This window comes from Anopheles moucheti, chromosome X, assembly GCF_943734755.1.
Source record: "Anopheles moucheti chromosome X, idAnoMoucSN_F20_07, whole genome shotgun sequence".
In the NCBI taxonomy this organism is placed as follows: Eukaryota; Metazoa; Arthropoda; class Insecta; order Diptera; family Culicidae; genus Anopheles; species Anopheles moucheti.
Genome location: NC_069142.1, coordinates 6,186,528 through 6,204,617, shown reverse-complemented (window position 1 = coordinate 6,204,617; position 18,090 = coordinate 6,186,528). Strand labels below are relative to the sequence as shown.

At 45.9% G+C, this 18,090-nt stretch overlaps 1 protein-coding gene across 1 annotated transcript in view; it reads right to left on the bottom strand.

Moving 5' to 3' along the window:
- LOC128307045 (neurogenic protein mastermind) overlaps positions 1-11,277 on the bottom strand; it is a 77,576-nt gene extending 66,299 nt beyond the window's left edge. The window contains exons 1-3 of the mRNA XM_053044761.1: positions 10,999-11,277; positions 9,060-10,577; positions 4,995-5,183 (exon numbers count right to left, since the gene is read on the bottom strand). Of these exons, the coding sequence (XP_052900721.1) occupies positions 4,995-5,183; positions 9,060-10,577; positions 10,999-11,277 (1,986 nt within the window). The remainder of the gene's footprint in view (positions 1-4,994; positions 5,184-9,059; positions 10,578-10,998) is intronic.
- Between the last annotated feature and the right edge of the window lie 6,813 nt (positions 11,278-18,090).

The following is an 18,090-nucleotide window of genomic DNA, read 5'->3' as shown; positions in this document are numbered from 1 at the left end:
TCTGGAGGGGAGCCTGCTCCACACACGTTTGGAGGCTCTATTCTTCGCTTCCCGCACACACAAACACACAAACAACACAGGGCACACACACGGACACGCAATCTGCGTAAATTCAATGGAGAAGTATCCGATGAAAGAGGCTGTGATATTCTACCGCAAGCCGCAAAATGGCGAACGAATGCGTTTAGGGGAATAGGTTGGGTTTTGTTTGCTGGTGCTGAAATTTTCGGTTGCTCCGTCCGGGCACAGCTGTTAATACATGTGTCAACCGCACCGCTCTGTATTTGTGTAGCGCTGTTATGAATCGATATCTGTTCGGCTGGAACTCTACTGCTACTGCCACTACCAGTACTGTTCAAGCTGCATTAGCAAAGACATCACACACAGTGAAAACCACCGAAAGATGATCCGTAGAGGTGTTAAGATTACCACGTGTTGCAGTGGATGTGAGATGCGGCTCAGGAGATCGTGATACATGGCAAGATATCCTGGTGTGAATCTATTCCTCACGCTGTAATCGAGTTGTTTAACGAAATTCTAGTTATAGTACCCTAAAGATTGTGATTGTCAACATCAATTTCGACCTTGATTGAGTGGGAGTACCTGATGCAACACCTTGGATCAGTGAGTCATTCAAGATCTCGGAATGGAGATCTTTAGACACATATGCCATATTCTCCCAAACCAGAACCTAGCATTTATCATACGACTTTTACGAATCGAGATTTCTTTAATGATTATCAGGACATAAGTTCAGTAAACCATAGACATCCTCAAGGAATTTTCTTTACTGAGTAAGCCCGTCTCAATAGTTGCAGCCTTTAACTGTGTAAAATATTTAGCATTTATGTACTTCATAGAAGTTCTCTGGACATTTTAAGACCTTCTATCTTTTCCGCTAGGACGGAAGAAAGATGCTCTATATCAAGAAAGATCGTTACAAGCAATTTATGCCAATTTTAACAATTTTCCATCATTTGAAATTAACACTACCCAGGAACTAAGTGACATTCATTTTGGGGCGCTCGCTCAACTTGGTTGTAAGTTCTCCCATTAGCAACTTTGTTACATCAATAAAAAAAATACCAACATTAGTTGCGTTTCTATATATTTAAGTTCTTCTAATTGAACAGTCAATTACTGCATCCAAACTAAATCTGTCTGCCTCTCTTCCTCCAGGCCACTCTTACAGGGCAACAGGGGACTAACACATGATGCTTGCGCTCCATGACCATCAACGCTCATATCAAATGCTATCGCGCCTTCAAATGGTTTTGTGAACGACCCAATAACGATGATCTCGAAATCCGGTAGTCGCTGAGGTAATGCAAATGTAGCCCAAAATTAGCATACCAATAAATACGAAGCGCACCATAAATCTGTATCGTAAACAACGTGGTGAGGCAGCTAAATCGCATCTTAACCGCGGCAAACCGTACACCAGCAATAGCACCTCGAAATGTGATCCTTTTACTCTCTAACACACCTGTAACATCCTCTTCCCAACCCGCTTTCTTCGCTAGTGCACAAAACTAAACGTCAAAAACAACATACACATAAGCTTCTCTATACATATATATATAAACTAATGCCGTACCTATGGCGAGTTAAAATGAGCAGTTAATTAAAGTTTTAATTGATACTTTGCATATTTTTACGAGCTGCTAATAAGAAAGTGCAAAATCCACGGTATCGTATCTGTTCCCGTGTTTCGTCCTATCGTTGTTCCTGTACAATCCTGATATTTACGCCGCTCATCGACCGGATCGGTAACGGTGAGAGCATAGTTCGTTTTTTTTCCCCATATATATATTTTTTTCGTTCTTGTCTCGAAACACGGTGCAATAAAACCTCGTCGTTCGGGCAATAAAAAGAAAATAATCATCACCCACCCCAAACACCATGGTTGCAACATTCAACACAGTTGCTCCCAACAACACACGCATTAGGTGCTGAGTGCATTTTATTGCATTTGCATCCATCAGCGGCATCGCACACGCCACCATAAATGAATCGGCTGGGGGGAAGAATGAGAGAGGTATATTGAGCGAGAGAGAGGGAAGTTACGGTGTGGAGAGGTAAAAATATCAAAAACCATTAACGTCACAAAATGGGACCGGGCGACCTCTTGATGCGCGCACGGTGAAGCACAAAGAGTGGTTTAGTGACTTCTTAAAGTGTAATCATTTGCGTTTTACGAGCTTTGCTGCTCGACGTCGGTGGAAGCGTGTTGTTGATTGCGCTTTTCCTTTTCCGATCCGTTTCTGCCTCCTGTTCGTTAAAGCGTAATTGGACGTATTTTTATGACACAAAGCTTATGCCAAATGCGCGCAGGGAATAAATATAAACACGAGCGCAATATGTTTTTTTGAAATTTCGATGCGCTGTACGTAGCACCGAACACCGAAACCTAAATTTACAATAGCAATTGACAAAATAGAATTTTAACAAACGTAAACAAATCATCCATTAATCCGCCTGTCAAGCATACGGGGTTTCCACAGGCAAAGGCATGAAACTCATTTATATTTAATTGCCTACAAAGTGATTATACAAAACTCGGTTTTCTTGTTTACACGCTCCAAACATAAACAACGCCACCGGCCAACCGTGTGAGAATCTAATTCCTATGCATAAACATATCGCTCATCTCGCAAACGTTCGATACGGAGCGGTTCGCGCGTCCAACCCCCGCAAATGCCGTGCGAAGTTGAAGATTAAGAATAGTTTATTGCCATTGGCAACCCCCCCCCCCCCCCCCCCCCCCCCCCCGTCGCCTTCCCGCTTGCGTACGTTTTGCAATTCTAACCCGCGTGATGCAGTGCGTAGGATGACAGATTTACAATCTTCCTAGAATTGTAGCATGCGCCACTACCACCACCGGCAAACCACACAAAACCATTCTCGTTGTTTCCTTCTCCTTCCCTCCAAACGGGGAAGTGTAAAACAACAACAAAATGGGGTCATAAAGTGTTCTCACCTCGAAACAAAAAGAAAGCATACATCACTAAGCCGGCGGAAAAGCGCAACTCTCTTCATTGGCGGATGCATCCCTGTTACCTTGCAAGCACTACGACTGAAATGCGAAAAACAAAACCGTTTGCACATATCCCGCACCACCTATTGACACATATAATAGGGGGGAGTTCGGGGTACCCCGGCGCTTAACCTCACTTTTTTACGTACGGTTGTTTGCGTCTGATTGATCGGGTGTGGCGGCGGTGGTGTGTTGCGCTGTGGTGGCGCCCGCTTAACATTCAATTTTTTTTTCTTCACTCACCCCTGCTTTGGAGCCTGTTGCATGATTAGAAAGTCAAGCTGCACACTCACACACACACACATAATGCTGCAAATACGGTCGTGCATACGGTAGCGACACAGCAAGGCCGGGGGTTTCCGTGTAAATTGATTTAATCGGTTTTTAATCTTAGCCTCCATTACCCGGGAGTTGATAAATTGATTTCCTTCAGCAATACACGGCTCTCTGCGACAAGCGATACATTAATGCTGATTTGTTTTTGTCCTCGCAAAAAGGAAAACAGAGCGTTGCAATCCCAACCGTGAGTGTTTGGTGGAGTTCACTTACCTGAAAAGGGAAAAAGAATAAAATATGTTTAATATTACAGACTCAAGTGGTAGGATGTTTAACAATTAATTCTCTCGAAAGCATATCTTGATCTTTCTTCAGATAAAAAAATGTTGCACATATCCAACAGTGTCTCCACAAATGGAGATGTTCGAAAACCGTGTGTTTCCCACACAATTAGCTAACATTTGACGAGGGCCTTTGTTTTTTTTTAAACAGATTCCTTTTTCTTTTAAATACGAATTACTAATAAGTTTTTAGAAATCCACCTTTTCGTCGTTTAATATTCACCGACTACGTTATAACTTGAAATATTTATGATCCAGCTTGTGAAGTACTGACTTCTAGTGTCTTTCTGTACAGTATTTTTATATCTTTGGATTCACAACTTTGTCTTCTTTTAACATCTGAGAGCCTGTAGCCACTGTAGCAAAGGTTTGTTAATTATGGGAACCTGGTAACACTTCACACCTTCGATTACCTTTTTTTTTCGATTTGTACGGAGGGAGCGACAGTGGGCAGTGTGTGTGGTGCGGTGTTTCGTGCTTGTTTTTCACACTTAACACCTTCGAGATGGTTCGTGAAAATTAGACCATTCCACACCACCGTAAACACACACATCCACATGCCATACCCAATAAGTAACTGTAATGCAAACCGTTTTCAACTTTTTTACAAAAATTGATCAAAAATCGATCGCACAAAATTATAACTTTATTAAAAATAAACGGAAAACAAATTGCTGAATTGTTTTAATAATTCTTCATAACATAATAGATTAGTTTTCAAACTGTTGGATACGCAGATTAGCCTAAAAGGAAGCCCGCAAAAAAAAGAACAAACATCAATTCGAGTGCCCACCTGGTTTTCACTTGCTTGCTATTAAACACTTTGGAAAACCGGCCTGTTTCTCACTGTTTTCCCACTCCACCCGAACAGCCGGGCGGTGGAGGAGTGTGGTTCACTTAACAGTGTGCAAATGAGTCGTAAACATAAAAATAATCCCCAAGGGGTGGCTAAGATTTGTGGTGGCAATTGCCACCGGTGGAAGCAGGGCACCGCCGCATGCCGCGAGCAAGGCTAACACTACAAATGATTATCACCAGCGTAATAATTTTGACACCGGTATGCGGGCACGTATACAGCTTTATCTGGGCAGCGGCTACCGGGTTGCAGTTTGGCCAACTGGAGGGTTGGAAAATTCCCGACCTGTCTCTCAACTACTACATCACGACGCCGCAACATCACGCGTTTCGGGATGTGGGGTGTACGATTTTTCTTCTTCCACCTTTACTTCCCTATCATTCTCTGTTAGCCCTTTTCTTCGAAAAGAGAAAAAAAAACCCTTCCATCCTACTGGCATCGAGGTATATCTAGCTGCGTGTTTAAAGGTCTACCGAATGCTTACCTTGTCATCGTCTCCTTCGCTATCACAGATATACCCTTTACCGGAACTGCAGCGACTGCTAGCATCGCTGAGCCGGTCTCGCGAACTGTCCGGATCCCGCTGGGCAACAGAGGACGTCGTCAGTCGCTCCGAGGCGCGCCCACTGTCGTCGGACGTGCCCGGATCGATGATCGAAGATAGAGAAAGATTCTGTGGAAGGAAAAGACACATTTTATTACTTTATGGTATTTTTTTTTTTTCATTTAATGGCAATTTTTGTCCGTTCTGTCAGTCTACCTATTAAAGTAATGTCATTAGAGTGCTCATGGTAAAAAAAAAACCTTTGGGCTGTGTTTTTTTTTGAGACCTAAAACGCCTAAAATTATGCAACATTTTTGGAAAATCGTCACCCAAGTCACCCCAGCAAGTGCCTGTGGCACTTTCGAGGGTTTGTCGTCGACCGAACATGGACCACCATGGACGGAAAGGTGTGAAATCAGTCCCTTAATATCCCTCAGGCTGTGAAAAGTGATTGCATAATTGCGGGGGTGAGCGACCCTGGCGACAAGGGAGAAGGCATTTGCATACCGTGCTTCCGGCGACTGATTTTAATACCAGAAACAATTAATTAGCTTAATCAGTCATGCGAACCATCAACAATCTGTCAAACAGAGTTCTACTACCCCACCACTAGCAGGCACAACTCCTCCACCTTCATCGCAAATAAACCACCCCGAACGTTACAAATCAGTGATGGCCGCTTTACCGTCTGCTAATCGGGATCTATTAGCGAGTAATCTCTAACCAGCTGAACTTTACACCACTTCCGCGTTTCACTACCACTACCTCGCATCCATCGCAACTCCCGCGTACACATACACACAAACACGCATACACCGAAAGGTAAAGGTGCCGTTCCCGGGGGTTACGTTTCAATAATCGCTATTTGCGGTTAAAGTCACGGGTCAACGCTGGTGTGATGAGGCTCGGCTTTCAACCGTACCCCGGGGTCCAGCATATCAAGCTATTTGCACTAGTGACAGTTAATCTGGGCCTGGGCCGCTCGGCCTGTCATGCTCTTTTCTATTGCAAACGATATGATACAGTAATCTACAGTATATAGTTTACTTTAAAACAACTAAACATCGGTGAGATGGTTGCAAAATAATAAACAACAGCTAGTGTGGAATTTGTGGAAGTTGACCAGCGGTTATTTATAAACACGCCGGTAATGTGTCATTTTGGAACATGTGAATGTGCTGTTGATTGCTAATGTTTCTTGGTTTTGCGATTAGGATGGAGTTTAACTACCTACAAATATTACGTTACTTCATTGTTAGGCAAAACGTGACTTTTCCTTTTAGTGGAATTTAGTCAGCAACATGACGGACGTAGGACATAAACGTGACAAGGATGATTATGGTTGTCATCTATTCCGATTCCGAACTGAGAGGAGTTGCTTGACAATGTCTGTAAGGTGCACTGTTACTAAGTACCGAACCAGGATCGTTGAGACATTCCATAGAGCTCATCATTTCAGGTTCATGGTAAGAGAAGAATAAGTAAATGTTTCATCAATTCTCTGCATATCATTCTGACACATTATTATTACTAATATTATGTATTATTAATAGACTATCTTGGCTTCAATAACTATAATAAACCTCACAGTGAACAGAAAAAAACAATGATTCGTGTAACACGAAACGTGCTACACAGGATCCACTTAAGAAATCTTTTAACTGCATGAATGAATATGACTTTCTATTTCAAAGATTCATGAATCATCTAAGAATCGATGACCTCCTCCTATTCAGTAGCATGATCCGCCATTGCTCAAAGGATTAATGAATCTTTTGAGAGTCTATTCTTGATTTGAAGGACTCTTTTTGGAAGATATTTTCTGAATTATTCGTCTGAATCTAAATGATGCTTTTGGATCGCTTAGGCTTAGGTAACTGTTCCACTTGAAGTTGCATCACTTCGTTCCTACTGCCAAGAGCAAGGTTTGTAAAGGTACTTTTGATAGAATTGAACGTGAAGTAAACAAAATAATGAAGCCTAGGCTGTCGATCATATCATATAAACCTACTCAGAGCGATGCCAATCGTTATTTATACAATCCGGCAATATCCAATATCCGGCAATGCAGATATCTTTTGAGGTTGACAGCTGGGCCATATTAGATTTTTTACCATCTGCCGCATAACAAATCGTAATTGCAACGGAATGTTACATTCCCACTCAACAAAACTAACCGCCACCGAAATCATTCGCCCACTGGGCGCGAAGCGAGCGTTCTTCGAAAAACAATTATTTCAGCTTCAGCTGTTTCTCGCCTTAAACTCACAAGTTGCTTTCCCTCCACGGCACGGCAAAGGGCGGAGGCAAGTGTAAACCCGTGCTGCCATGCAAAACAAACTTCTTCCCCAAAACCCCGACAGTATTTCGCTGAGGAAAGAAAAAAAAAGGAAACACAATTTTCCACCGAATCTGGAGTACATCCGCCCACGGTAGAGGACACCCGCTGCGTGTACTGTGAATAATCCAGTAGAAATAAACTTACGAATTATGGCCGGCGGACGTTGCTGGGGCGGCGTCGTCAGAGGACGGGTTGTGGTTCTTCGTTCGCACAAACAGCCATGTAACGGCTTCGCGGCCAATAAACAAACGTCCGACAAACCACACATGATTGTTCGTCGTACCACGTCGGCACAGCGCGGCACAGCCTAACGCTTCTTCGGAAGGGGATTTAACACACGAATTAGCACAAGGACAGCACTGGACAACCGTGCATAAAACACCGAACGAAGCTAATTGTACCGAAGAAGAGCAAGGCGGTTGCGACTGTTCGGTGGGCGCACTGTTCAAAAGTACAAAGTAAAGCGCGGAAAGTTATTACAAGCGTTACGCGAACGGGAAATATATATATTCCCTCGCTCGCCTTTGTATTCCACCTCCAGCAATACCGGATTTCTGAATCACTCGTGGAAATTCTGATACAAGTTGCTATTTCTCATACTCCCCATTCCTTCCCACACCAAACGAAACTCGGCAATAGTGGCAGAGAGTACCAGGCAGCGACTCAATTGTCCCGTGGCGAAGATTATTGTTTTATTTTAACGATCCCGGGCGCGTTTGTTTACCGAACTGTTATAAACATCCATAAAATATTATTGCTCTGCTGTTGGGTCTGCGCGCGAACGTAAACATCGGACCGAGCGCGCCCGGGGGGGTACACGGTGCCGATGAGCAACATTGACAGCTTGACACGTTTTTAGTGTCGCTGCAGGAATGCGCATGGAGGGCAGAGACTAGGGTGTGTAGCGTAAAGCTACCCTCTACCCATGCAGTGGATTATTTTTCCCAGCGGTTCAGGAGCGGAACTAAATGCTGAACAGAGGCGGAATCACGAACTCCAAAAGATTCTCAAGTCTCCCCGTGCTTCTTCGGTGTGATTTGGGTGGTGATGTACGCACCCGGGTTGTGGTATGCTCATATGCGAGCTAAATATACATATTGCATTCATTGGTCTAAACATGCTCTCACTGGTTGAAACAAACCATCTGATACTGCCACGGTAGCAGTTGCTGTGTGGTTCAGAGAAATGTCGGAGGACACCGCAATTCTTGGTGACAAATGTAATGTGTTTCTGAGATATTTGTTTAAAATAACATCATGTAGCGCGCTGCTACTTTAGTTATGACAATAATGATCAACGTTGGGCGTAGACATTCTTCAGATAGAGGATACACCTTCAGTCTTGTATAGAATTCCCACGAATTCAAGGAATTCTAGTGCATCTAGCTAATCAACCTGCTTGTACTCTGTGCAGACAGATTGCAAGAATAACGACTCTGGACTACCTAACTCGTAAAAACTTAAATGCAGTTAAGATCGGGTGTAGTGAAAATGTTAATCATTTTAAGACTACACGAAGAATATCTTTATCGTGGAAGCTAACTGAAGTGCATTCCTTTTCTCTCGTTAGTTGCTGTTGTCGTTGATAAACTGTAGTTTATGTCCCCAGTCATCCTTCTTGAATGTTCGAGTTGAGTCGAGCATTATCTGCTGGCGCATACTTACATGTACCGCTGATAAATGATGGTTATGTTGATGGTGCTGTTGATGGTGAGGATGATGTTGAAGATGAGGCGACTGCTGTTGCTGTTGATGATGAAGATGGTGACTTTGCTGCTGCTGTTGCTGCTGCTGCTGCTGCTGTTGTTGCTGCTGCTGGTGATGATGATGCGGATGATGAAGTTGATGGTGGTTTGGATGATGTGTGTTTATGGTACTGCCGGTATTGCCGGTTAGCGTACCACCGCTGGTATTGCTGGGCGTACTGTTGTTGCTACTACTCCTGCTGCTGCTGATACCGTTCGTGGTGTTGGCGGTCGGTACGACGGTACCGTTTGCCGCACTGCCGTTGACATTACGGCGCGGCGGCCCATTCGCAATGATGGCGGCAATGGTGAGATTATTTAGCGAACAGATGTTGCTATGGTTTTTACTACTGCTGTTCATATTGATACTACTACCACTAGCCGGTACGCTACTACTGCTGTTTCGATTGTTGCTGTTGGCAACCCTAACGCTGCTGCTGCTACTGTTACCACTGCTACTGCTGCTGCTGCTGCTGCTGCTGCTACTGTTACTACTACTACTGCTACTCCGATTGTTGGCGTTACCGGGCGTTACGGTCACATTGTTCTGCCCATTGCCTGCGGACATCGCGCCAGCCGTGCCCGGATCACCATTGACACCGTTGCTGTTGGTGACACTGGCACCGGTACTGCTAGCGTTACTGCCCGCACCGTCACCACCAGGCCCGGCTGCACCCGGCACAGTCCCATTGCTCACCACATGATGGTTGTGGTGCGCGTGATGGTGTACGGATGCGAATGGTTGCTGCTGCTGCTGCTGCTGTTGCTGTGGCGAATGTTGCTGCTGCGGCTGGTGGTTGTGGTTCCGGCTGTTATGGTGGTGCGGGTGAAGGTGATTGTGGAGCCCATGGTTGTGGTGCCCGTGACTGTTGTGGAGGTGATTGTGATGATTAGTCCCGGCACCGGGTGTACCGCCATTCGCCGGCATCAACGCCATATCACCGCCGGTACCGCGCATCGCTCCTCCCCGATCAACGCCCACCGCATTGCCGGTTGGGCTGGAGTTGTGCAGCATAATACCATCGCCGTTCGGTGTGCGTTCGGTAACGCTACCCGGTGGTCCCACCACACCATGGTGCAGATGATGCTGTTGCTGCTGCTGTAGGTGATGTAGCTGATGGTGGTTACTGTTGACCGGCGACCAGTCGCCACCGTTTGCATTGCTCACTAGCCCACCGCTGCCGACTCCACCACCCGCACCAGCCGTACCGGTGGCGCCACCTGTGGTGACGGTTGCGGAATGGTTCTCACTATTGTTAATGCTGTTGTTGTTCTTGTTCGTTACCGGTACACCACCGCTGAGGGATTTGTCCGACAGCTTCGACGGTGTGGTGTCGATTATCTTCGGTGGCTTCTCCTCCGGCACCATCACAGTTGTCAGTTCCACGATCGACGACAATCGCTTCTCATTGCGCTTGTTGGCGACCTTTATCGCAAACTGGAAGTAGACAAGAACAAAGAGAAAATTGGGTTATTGTTGGTGGTCTAGCGTATATATCTCTAGGGTCGGGACCGTAGGAGAGTACTCAGGATAGAACTAAACAATTCAACATAATCTTTTATAACTCTTGTCTCTTGAATCAGTACTTCAATAACACAAATTCCTCTGTAGATTCCAAACGTAATGAGGAAGAAAATTAATATCTTGAATTATCAAATTCTTTGTGGATCCCAAATGTCTAAGGTTGGGACGGTTCTGGAAGTCTTTAGAACTATAGTTTGAAGGAAGAAATCATATATCTTCTACAACCAAAGTCTATTTGGATTTTAAATAATCAAGTTCTGGACAGTTCGGGACATTCATAGGTCATAGGGATGAAGGTTGAAGGTGTTCAGATGAAGATGTCCGGCAAACTTACCTCAATATCTTCGTACGTCTTGAACGCGAGTATCGCGAACCCATCGATAATGTCCTCCTCGAGCACGGGCGACGGTTCCTTCTCTTTACGCTTCCGCCGAACGGGTGGCCTGTGGGGTTTCTCCCTGCTTACCGGCCCACTGTCGTCGTCCGCACTGTCGTCCGGATCTCGGTTGCCGGTACCGTCCGCGGCCGCATCCTTATCCCGTTCGGCGATCATACGTTGGGCCCGCTCCCGTCGTTTGTTGCGCTGCTTGCACTGCTTCACATGTATCTCCATCGCTGCTCCGTTTCAACCCCTGCGGCACTGCATTCTTAGGTGCGTTGGTGGTGGTGGTGGTGGTGGTGATGGGTGTGCTGTTGTGGGATGGCGCACGGCAGCGGACAGTGTGACGGTGCACCTTGCCAATCCACGGTGTGCGGGCCGGATACAGGACACTTGGGTGACACTGTTGCCGTGCTGTCGACTCCCCGCACCACGATGGTGCCACGTGTGTTGCAGCAGCAGTCGCACGGAGGCGTCGCACCTTTCACTGATGCTGCACACAACGGCGACGGCAACGAGGACGACTGGCGGCAATCCAACAACCGCACGCACATAGGTACCCCCGCGCCGCGTGCGTACACACACAGACACAGATACACACGGTAACTGCGTTACACTACGAGCCGCGAAACGGAACCGGAAACGAACGGAAGTACGCGCCGCGACGAAACTCCGGACATACGCGAATCGATACAGACGGGGCGGGTTGGTACGGTAGGGGGGGTGGTATGGGTGGTGGATGGGGAGCGAAACAAAAAGGAATAGCCCGAAACCGCCCGTTTATTAAAAAAAAAAAACTAGAGGAAGAAAACTTTTCACCACCAAACGAAAAAACGTCACACCGTGTTTGACGTTTGTTTCGGTTTCTTCCTTTCGTATTACGACTTTTTTGTTGTTGTATTTCTCTTTCTTTTGCACTGATTTTTCTGCTTTATTTTCACTTACAACACACACTCACACATACCACGGACACACAGGCACGATACAGTCATGGAACGTGTCTGGGATCTCCCAATCCGTTGCGTGTTGTTGCGGAGAAGTGGGAGGGAGTTATTTCATTTGCTGCTGCTTTCTTTGATCGGTGAGAGACACACAGGCACACAGGCTGCAGAAAATAGAAAGGACACCTGCGCACACAGCTTCACTGCACGTGCACAGTAACGCGGATCAGTAACGGCCGTATGCTTTCCTTTTTCGGGGGGGGGGGGAGAGGGTGGGAGAACCAGACACAATTTCGAAATGGCTGCTGCTGGGTGCACTACACACTGACAGGATATACGATAAGTGCGGTGACAGCTGTTGTGTGTAGATGGCTGGCCGTTGTTTTTTTGCTTTGCTTTTCTTTCTACCACCACTTTGACAAATACACACTACAAGGCGCGCGCGCGCACATGCACGCACACACAGTGTATGTGCGTACCATCATGCAAACAATAAAAAAAACCCAATCACACACTTAAACACACACACACACGAGCACTTGAGCAGTGTAGCACGGATAATAAGAGCGCCGATAGATTCTATGTGCCCAAGCAACAAAAGAACACACTTTCACCCAAAAGCACCGATGCAGACACAAGGATGGCTCGCAAAGGAGAGCTGTAAGTCACGTTTGATTGGTTGATTGTGGTTTGGTCCCGAGTTGTCCGTTGTGTATCGAGGCAGCATCCTTCACACGCAATTCACAGTGTTATCGCACACACGTTTCGTTCCATTGTTGTTACACTACACCATTGTCGAAGATGAATGGAAGAGATGGCGCTGGTTCGGCAAGGATAACATTGCGATTCTGGTACGAAAATCCACGCACACATTTATACGGAGGGGGGCACGCGCGCGTACCGGTGTCACTAGCACTAGTGAAGCAGACGTGCAGCGACGACGAGCTACCACCTGCGCGTGGTGGTGAATCGATCCGAAATGGTTAAAAGAAGACGAAGAATGGTCAGCCCTTCTTCGCGGGCGGTACACTGTGTAGGAGGACGAGAGACGGAGGAGCAAATAAACAAACAAGCGTCCGCAAAAAATCCCACCCACACACACATATGCATGCTAGCGCGCACCGTCTCACATACACATAATGCAACCACCAATACTACTACTATCATCACAGCCGATAGGTCCGAAAACCAATTGGAGATTGCGCAACACACAACATACTACAGAGTTCTTGCCAAAAACAAAAAAAAAACACCACCACAGACACGTTACAATGCACGGTGTGTGTACGCACCATCTTGTCACACTGCTTTTGGGCGCTGTTTTGGTGTAGGTGTGACGTTTCGTGGTGGCTTTAATGTCCGGTACTGGAACGCGAGGCCGCACACATGTACCGTGGTAGCGAGAAGAATTTGTTTCCTTCTTTGAGGCTAAGTTTACTTTTTCTCTTCCGCTCCCTTTGCTTACCCGTCACCACACCAACATACAGAGTGAGTTTTTCCTTTTTATTTGGGCGGAAAAATCTCACCATTTCCCACTCGGCACAACAAAAGGAGGAAGCACACACGGACAGCCGTTGACGGTTGTTTAGGTGTGCTAGGGAATATTTATAGCTTTGTGGGCACAGCTTCCTGTACGTGTGCTATGCTGTGCGCACACACACACGCACACCCACATCAGTGCCCAATACGTTCCAAAGTGTTTCACTGTAAATAGCATACCTCGCGGAAACAGATTTTCTCGCTGCGAGCGTTCACTGTGACGAGGAAACCGAGTGAGAGAGAGACACGTCAATAATTACACGACAGCGGGGTAGCTTACATGGGAACCAGAACACACGCATACCGTATCAACCCCGGGAAGGGATGGAAAACCACCCACCCTACGACCCACCAAAAAATGCCAACAGTGTGTGGCCCCCAAAAAGGCAAAGAAATTTGTGATAATATTTTCCTTTGCTACGACCACACACACACATAGGGCTCACAAACACGTTACGAATAACTAACCGAAAAGAGGTAAATAAAAAAACAACTGTAATGTTGCTGAGGTTCCCCGTAGACGAAAAACCGGGAGGAAAAAACGGCACACGTTTCGCGTTGAATATGTTTGTCCGTCATTTGCACTCACACTCCACTCAAAACGCGCGCACGCCGATCTCACTCTCGCGCTACGCGTTACTCTCTCGTAACGCAGCGTTACGCTCGCTCTGGACCACTCAAGGAGCTCGCATGCTGTCTTGTTCACACACGCATGCCCTTTGAGGGACTATTGTCAAAACATGATGTGTGTTTTTCTCCTCTCTTATCTTCTCTTTCTTCCATTCCCATACACACTGCATAGCCCCGGCATTATTTTGACAGTTAACGACCCAGAGAGAAAGAGAGAGAGAGAGTGTGAATGACAGCGTTACTAAATGACACAAAACCGAAATAACAACAAAATCTCTCTTGTGTTACACGCACGTTTCAATCGCTCAGTCTGTGCGTGTGCATCCCAATGTGCCTGTGTGTATGTATGTGTGCATTTGTTTGCTGTTGTTTCACTCATACTTCTATGCTCTCTTTCTCTTGCGCTTTCTCTTTCTCTCTCTCTCTCTTTCTCTCTCTCTCTCTTTCTCACTCTCTTGTTCCGTCTCACTCGGGCTAATTCGGTTGTGCGCTCTCAAGCGGCGAGTGTATGGTGGTGTTTCCAAACGTAACGCACACTACGGCATGGATCGCATGGGCACACAAACACGTGCCATCTTTTTTGCTCGTATGATGCTGGCCCTGTCGCACTACCGGTCGATCGCTCCTGGTAGCGGTGGTGGTGATGCTGATGATGATGCTGATGCGTTCCGTGGCGTTTGCAAATCGATTATTCGCCCAAAGTTTGCCGAACCGCCCAGCCGCGTGTGTGTTGTTTACGTTCGTCATGTGCTGTCAACTGGCGCCATTGTTTTAACGGTGTTTCAACGGCAGTTTAGCTGTAAAAAGGGATAGACAAGACACGCATTACAAACTCATTAACCTCAGATTTTTTAAAGCAAATATTACGAAAAAGTGGATGTTAATAAATATCCCATGCTGATCTGTCACATTGTCTGGTGACACTGAATGACAGTTCCACGTACAATCAGTTTATAAGTTGTCATTACTTGTCAAATTTGTGAAATGATTTAACTTAAATACCATTTGTAATAATTGAAAAACTTCAAGTACTGTAAAACACTGAATACAACCGTCACTTGGAAATAAAAATTCAATATTGAGAAGTTACAATGCTCAATATAGAGAATTTCCAATGCTCAAGATCGGTTAAGTTATTATAAATGTACTTTAATGAAAGCAGCAACATAGCTCCTACAGCTCAAAAATTCACCTTGTAATATATCTGATACCATCGATACGACTGGCACAAAAATCAAATATCTTGATAAATAATGTCTCGCTAAGACTCATGACGTCAATAACTCTGACAGTGTTAATATGTATTCCCTATCAGTTTAAAGACTCCTGAGGTAGATTTAAAGAAATCATTGCGATTTATTGAACTACTAATAAGAACTCTTAAAATTTAATGACACCGAGATTTAATAACGTAAAGAACATAGAAATAGGTCACTGAAGACACAGGCAACCTTGTGTCGTCTATGAATGCAAAGGTACTGGAATTTATGATAAGTTCAACGTTTCTGTACTTGTTCTCTACATCATCATCACTAATAACTACGCATCCTCATTCAGTTGGTGGTGTAGAAAAAACTGAGACCAGAACGGTCTCAGTAAAGCAAGCGAAATGAAACAACAAAAATATATGTATATGTATATGACTACAGCTACGGCGAGACGGCAAAGGATGCGCGAAACCTACCACCGACGAATATATTGACCGGTCAATGAACGGCAACAGTCGCCCATGGAGGCACTCCGGTTCGGAAAGGCAAGTAAACCTGGTGGGTGCGTACGTTTGAGCGAGAACATTAAGTGTTGCCTCTCTGTTCAGAGAAGAGATACTCCATCAAATTGACTTCGCTGCACCATTCCCACCTCCCTCCACCTCTTCTTGCTCTGCTTCGATACAAACACACACACACACACAAATGTGCGATTATACAACCAGATACACACATACACAAATGCAAGTGTATAACAAGGAAGGAAATCTGATTGAGTGGCAAAAAATACGCTGAGAAAAATCCCTTTCGCCTAAGATCCACCACCACCCTTCAAGGTGGCACCAAAAACGGCGATCACCCATCCACGACTGGTTCCCTGGTAGCGACTCTTTTCACCGGTTGTTCTTCTGGCTAGTGCTGCCGAGATTCGGTCATGTTCTGTTTCATTCGTTCACGTCTCGTGTCTCGGGGGAGGTGCTGAGGAATGCCCTACTCCTCTTCGGGATGCCCTTTTAAGCGATCGTTCCCTTGCTCCGCATGAATTGTCCGCGGGGAGCCAATATACCCAATCCGTTGTCTGCACCATCCGACCACCAAAGAGCAACTGCATGTCCGAGCGTTTCCCCATACTCAGAAGTCCCCAGGGGCACGGTGGTGTTGCGGTCGGTTGATCTCATTCCGCTTCGGTTGACAAGGTTATGGAGCTCACCGTATCTCTGTCTTCTTCTATCTCTCTCTATCTCTATCTCGCTTTATCTGTCATCCTCTTTACTCGACAGTGGTATGTGACTCTTGATGGTGAAGGTACATTGCAAAGAACCACCAGCAGAGAAAAACCAATAGAACTCCTACAGCTCCCACCGCTCCAGACCACATTATCGCCCCTAATCGGCGATCCAGGCGGCTGGAATTCTTCCAGCAAACTATAAAGGCTAGCGTGTTGCGCGCCTCGCCTTCGATCGAGCATACGTTCGCCAGACTCTACGTCTTTTTTCTATTTTGGGCTTTGTTTTCGTCGACTCCACGCTTAGTAATTATTTTCGTCTCCACTGCTCGAAAGGCCTTACGTCCGGATCAGGACTTCAGCGAAGACATGCCGGCTCGATGACGAGACGCTAACGCACTCACCTGCTGTGTTCTACCTTCGCTTATTTCCGTTCTTTGTGCGATTTACCCTTTGCAGGCGGTTCGTCCACGTTTCGCAACTCATTCTGCGTCTTCGCGCATTAAATTGTTAGAATTCTTGGTTTGGATTTGAGAATTTATTTGCCGCGTGGATTTGGGTGTATATCTTCCACTTTAGCTCTTTCCTGTTGACTAATGAAGTTCGGAATGTGATCAGTGGATCGTTTGGATCTGAAATCTTGGGTCTTCCTATTCAAGGCATTCCGATTCTAACGCAAGTTTCTACTGATATCGCTAAAGCTGATGTAAGAGCTCCAATGTCTGTCCTTTCTTTTTGATTGTCAGGGGAGAGAATCTTCATAGAGAACTCACATCCTTGCCAAAGGAAGCCCGCTCGTATGCGGGAAACACCACGGTCAGGAAACTGCCCGATTCGCCGGAGCGCCTACGGACTAACAACTCCTCAACCCTCAGAACCTATGCCGGATGGCCCGTTAGGACATTTACGTCAGTGACCAATATCTGCCCTCAAGGTCTCAAAGTGACAAATTTAGAAGATTAGAGAACGCATGTCTGCTTGGATCAGAGTTTGGTACCTGTCTATCTAGAGCATATGATCGATTGAGACCACCTAGTTCAAAAAATCCTCCAAAACCCCAACAAAACCGCAACCTTCAGAGCATTAAACAAAGTAATAAAAAAACAAACCCCACTAAAACAACGGAACACTTGTTCCGCAGCGAGAAGAAGAAGTAGGTGATATCAAAAAAGGGGAAACCCAAGGGATAAGTTGCCGAGAAGTCACGGGATGTGCGCCTGCGTGTCGCTCGGCCAAACTCTTTCAACCAACCACACAGCCACACAGACAGAAACAGCATGTTCCAGGCAGGCGGAGAACATCAGGGATGATAATTTCATTTGCATACTGACGAGCGTGTTCGAAGCTGGCAGCGCTCCAGGTTATACGTTTGCCCGTAACGTTTTCTTCCCCGTCAGTCGGTTACAGACTGGAGAGATGATGCAAGTGCATCTCCCCAATGCTCACGGAGGACGTTTTGTTGTCTTTGGTTTTTTCTTTTTTTTTTATTTCGCCTAGAACCAAA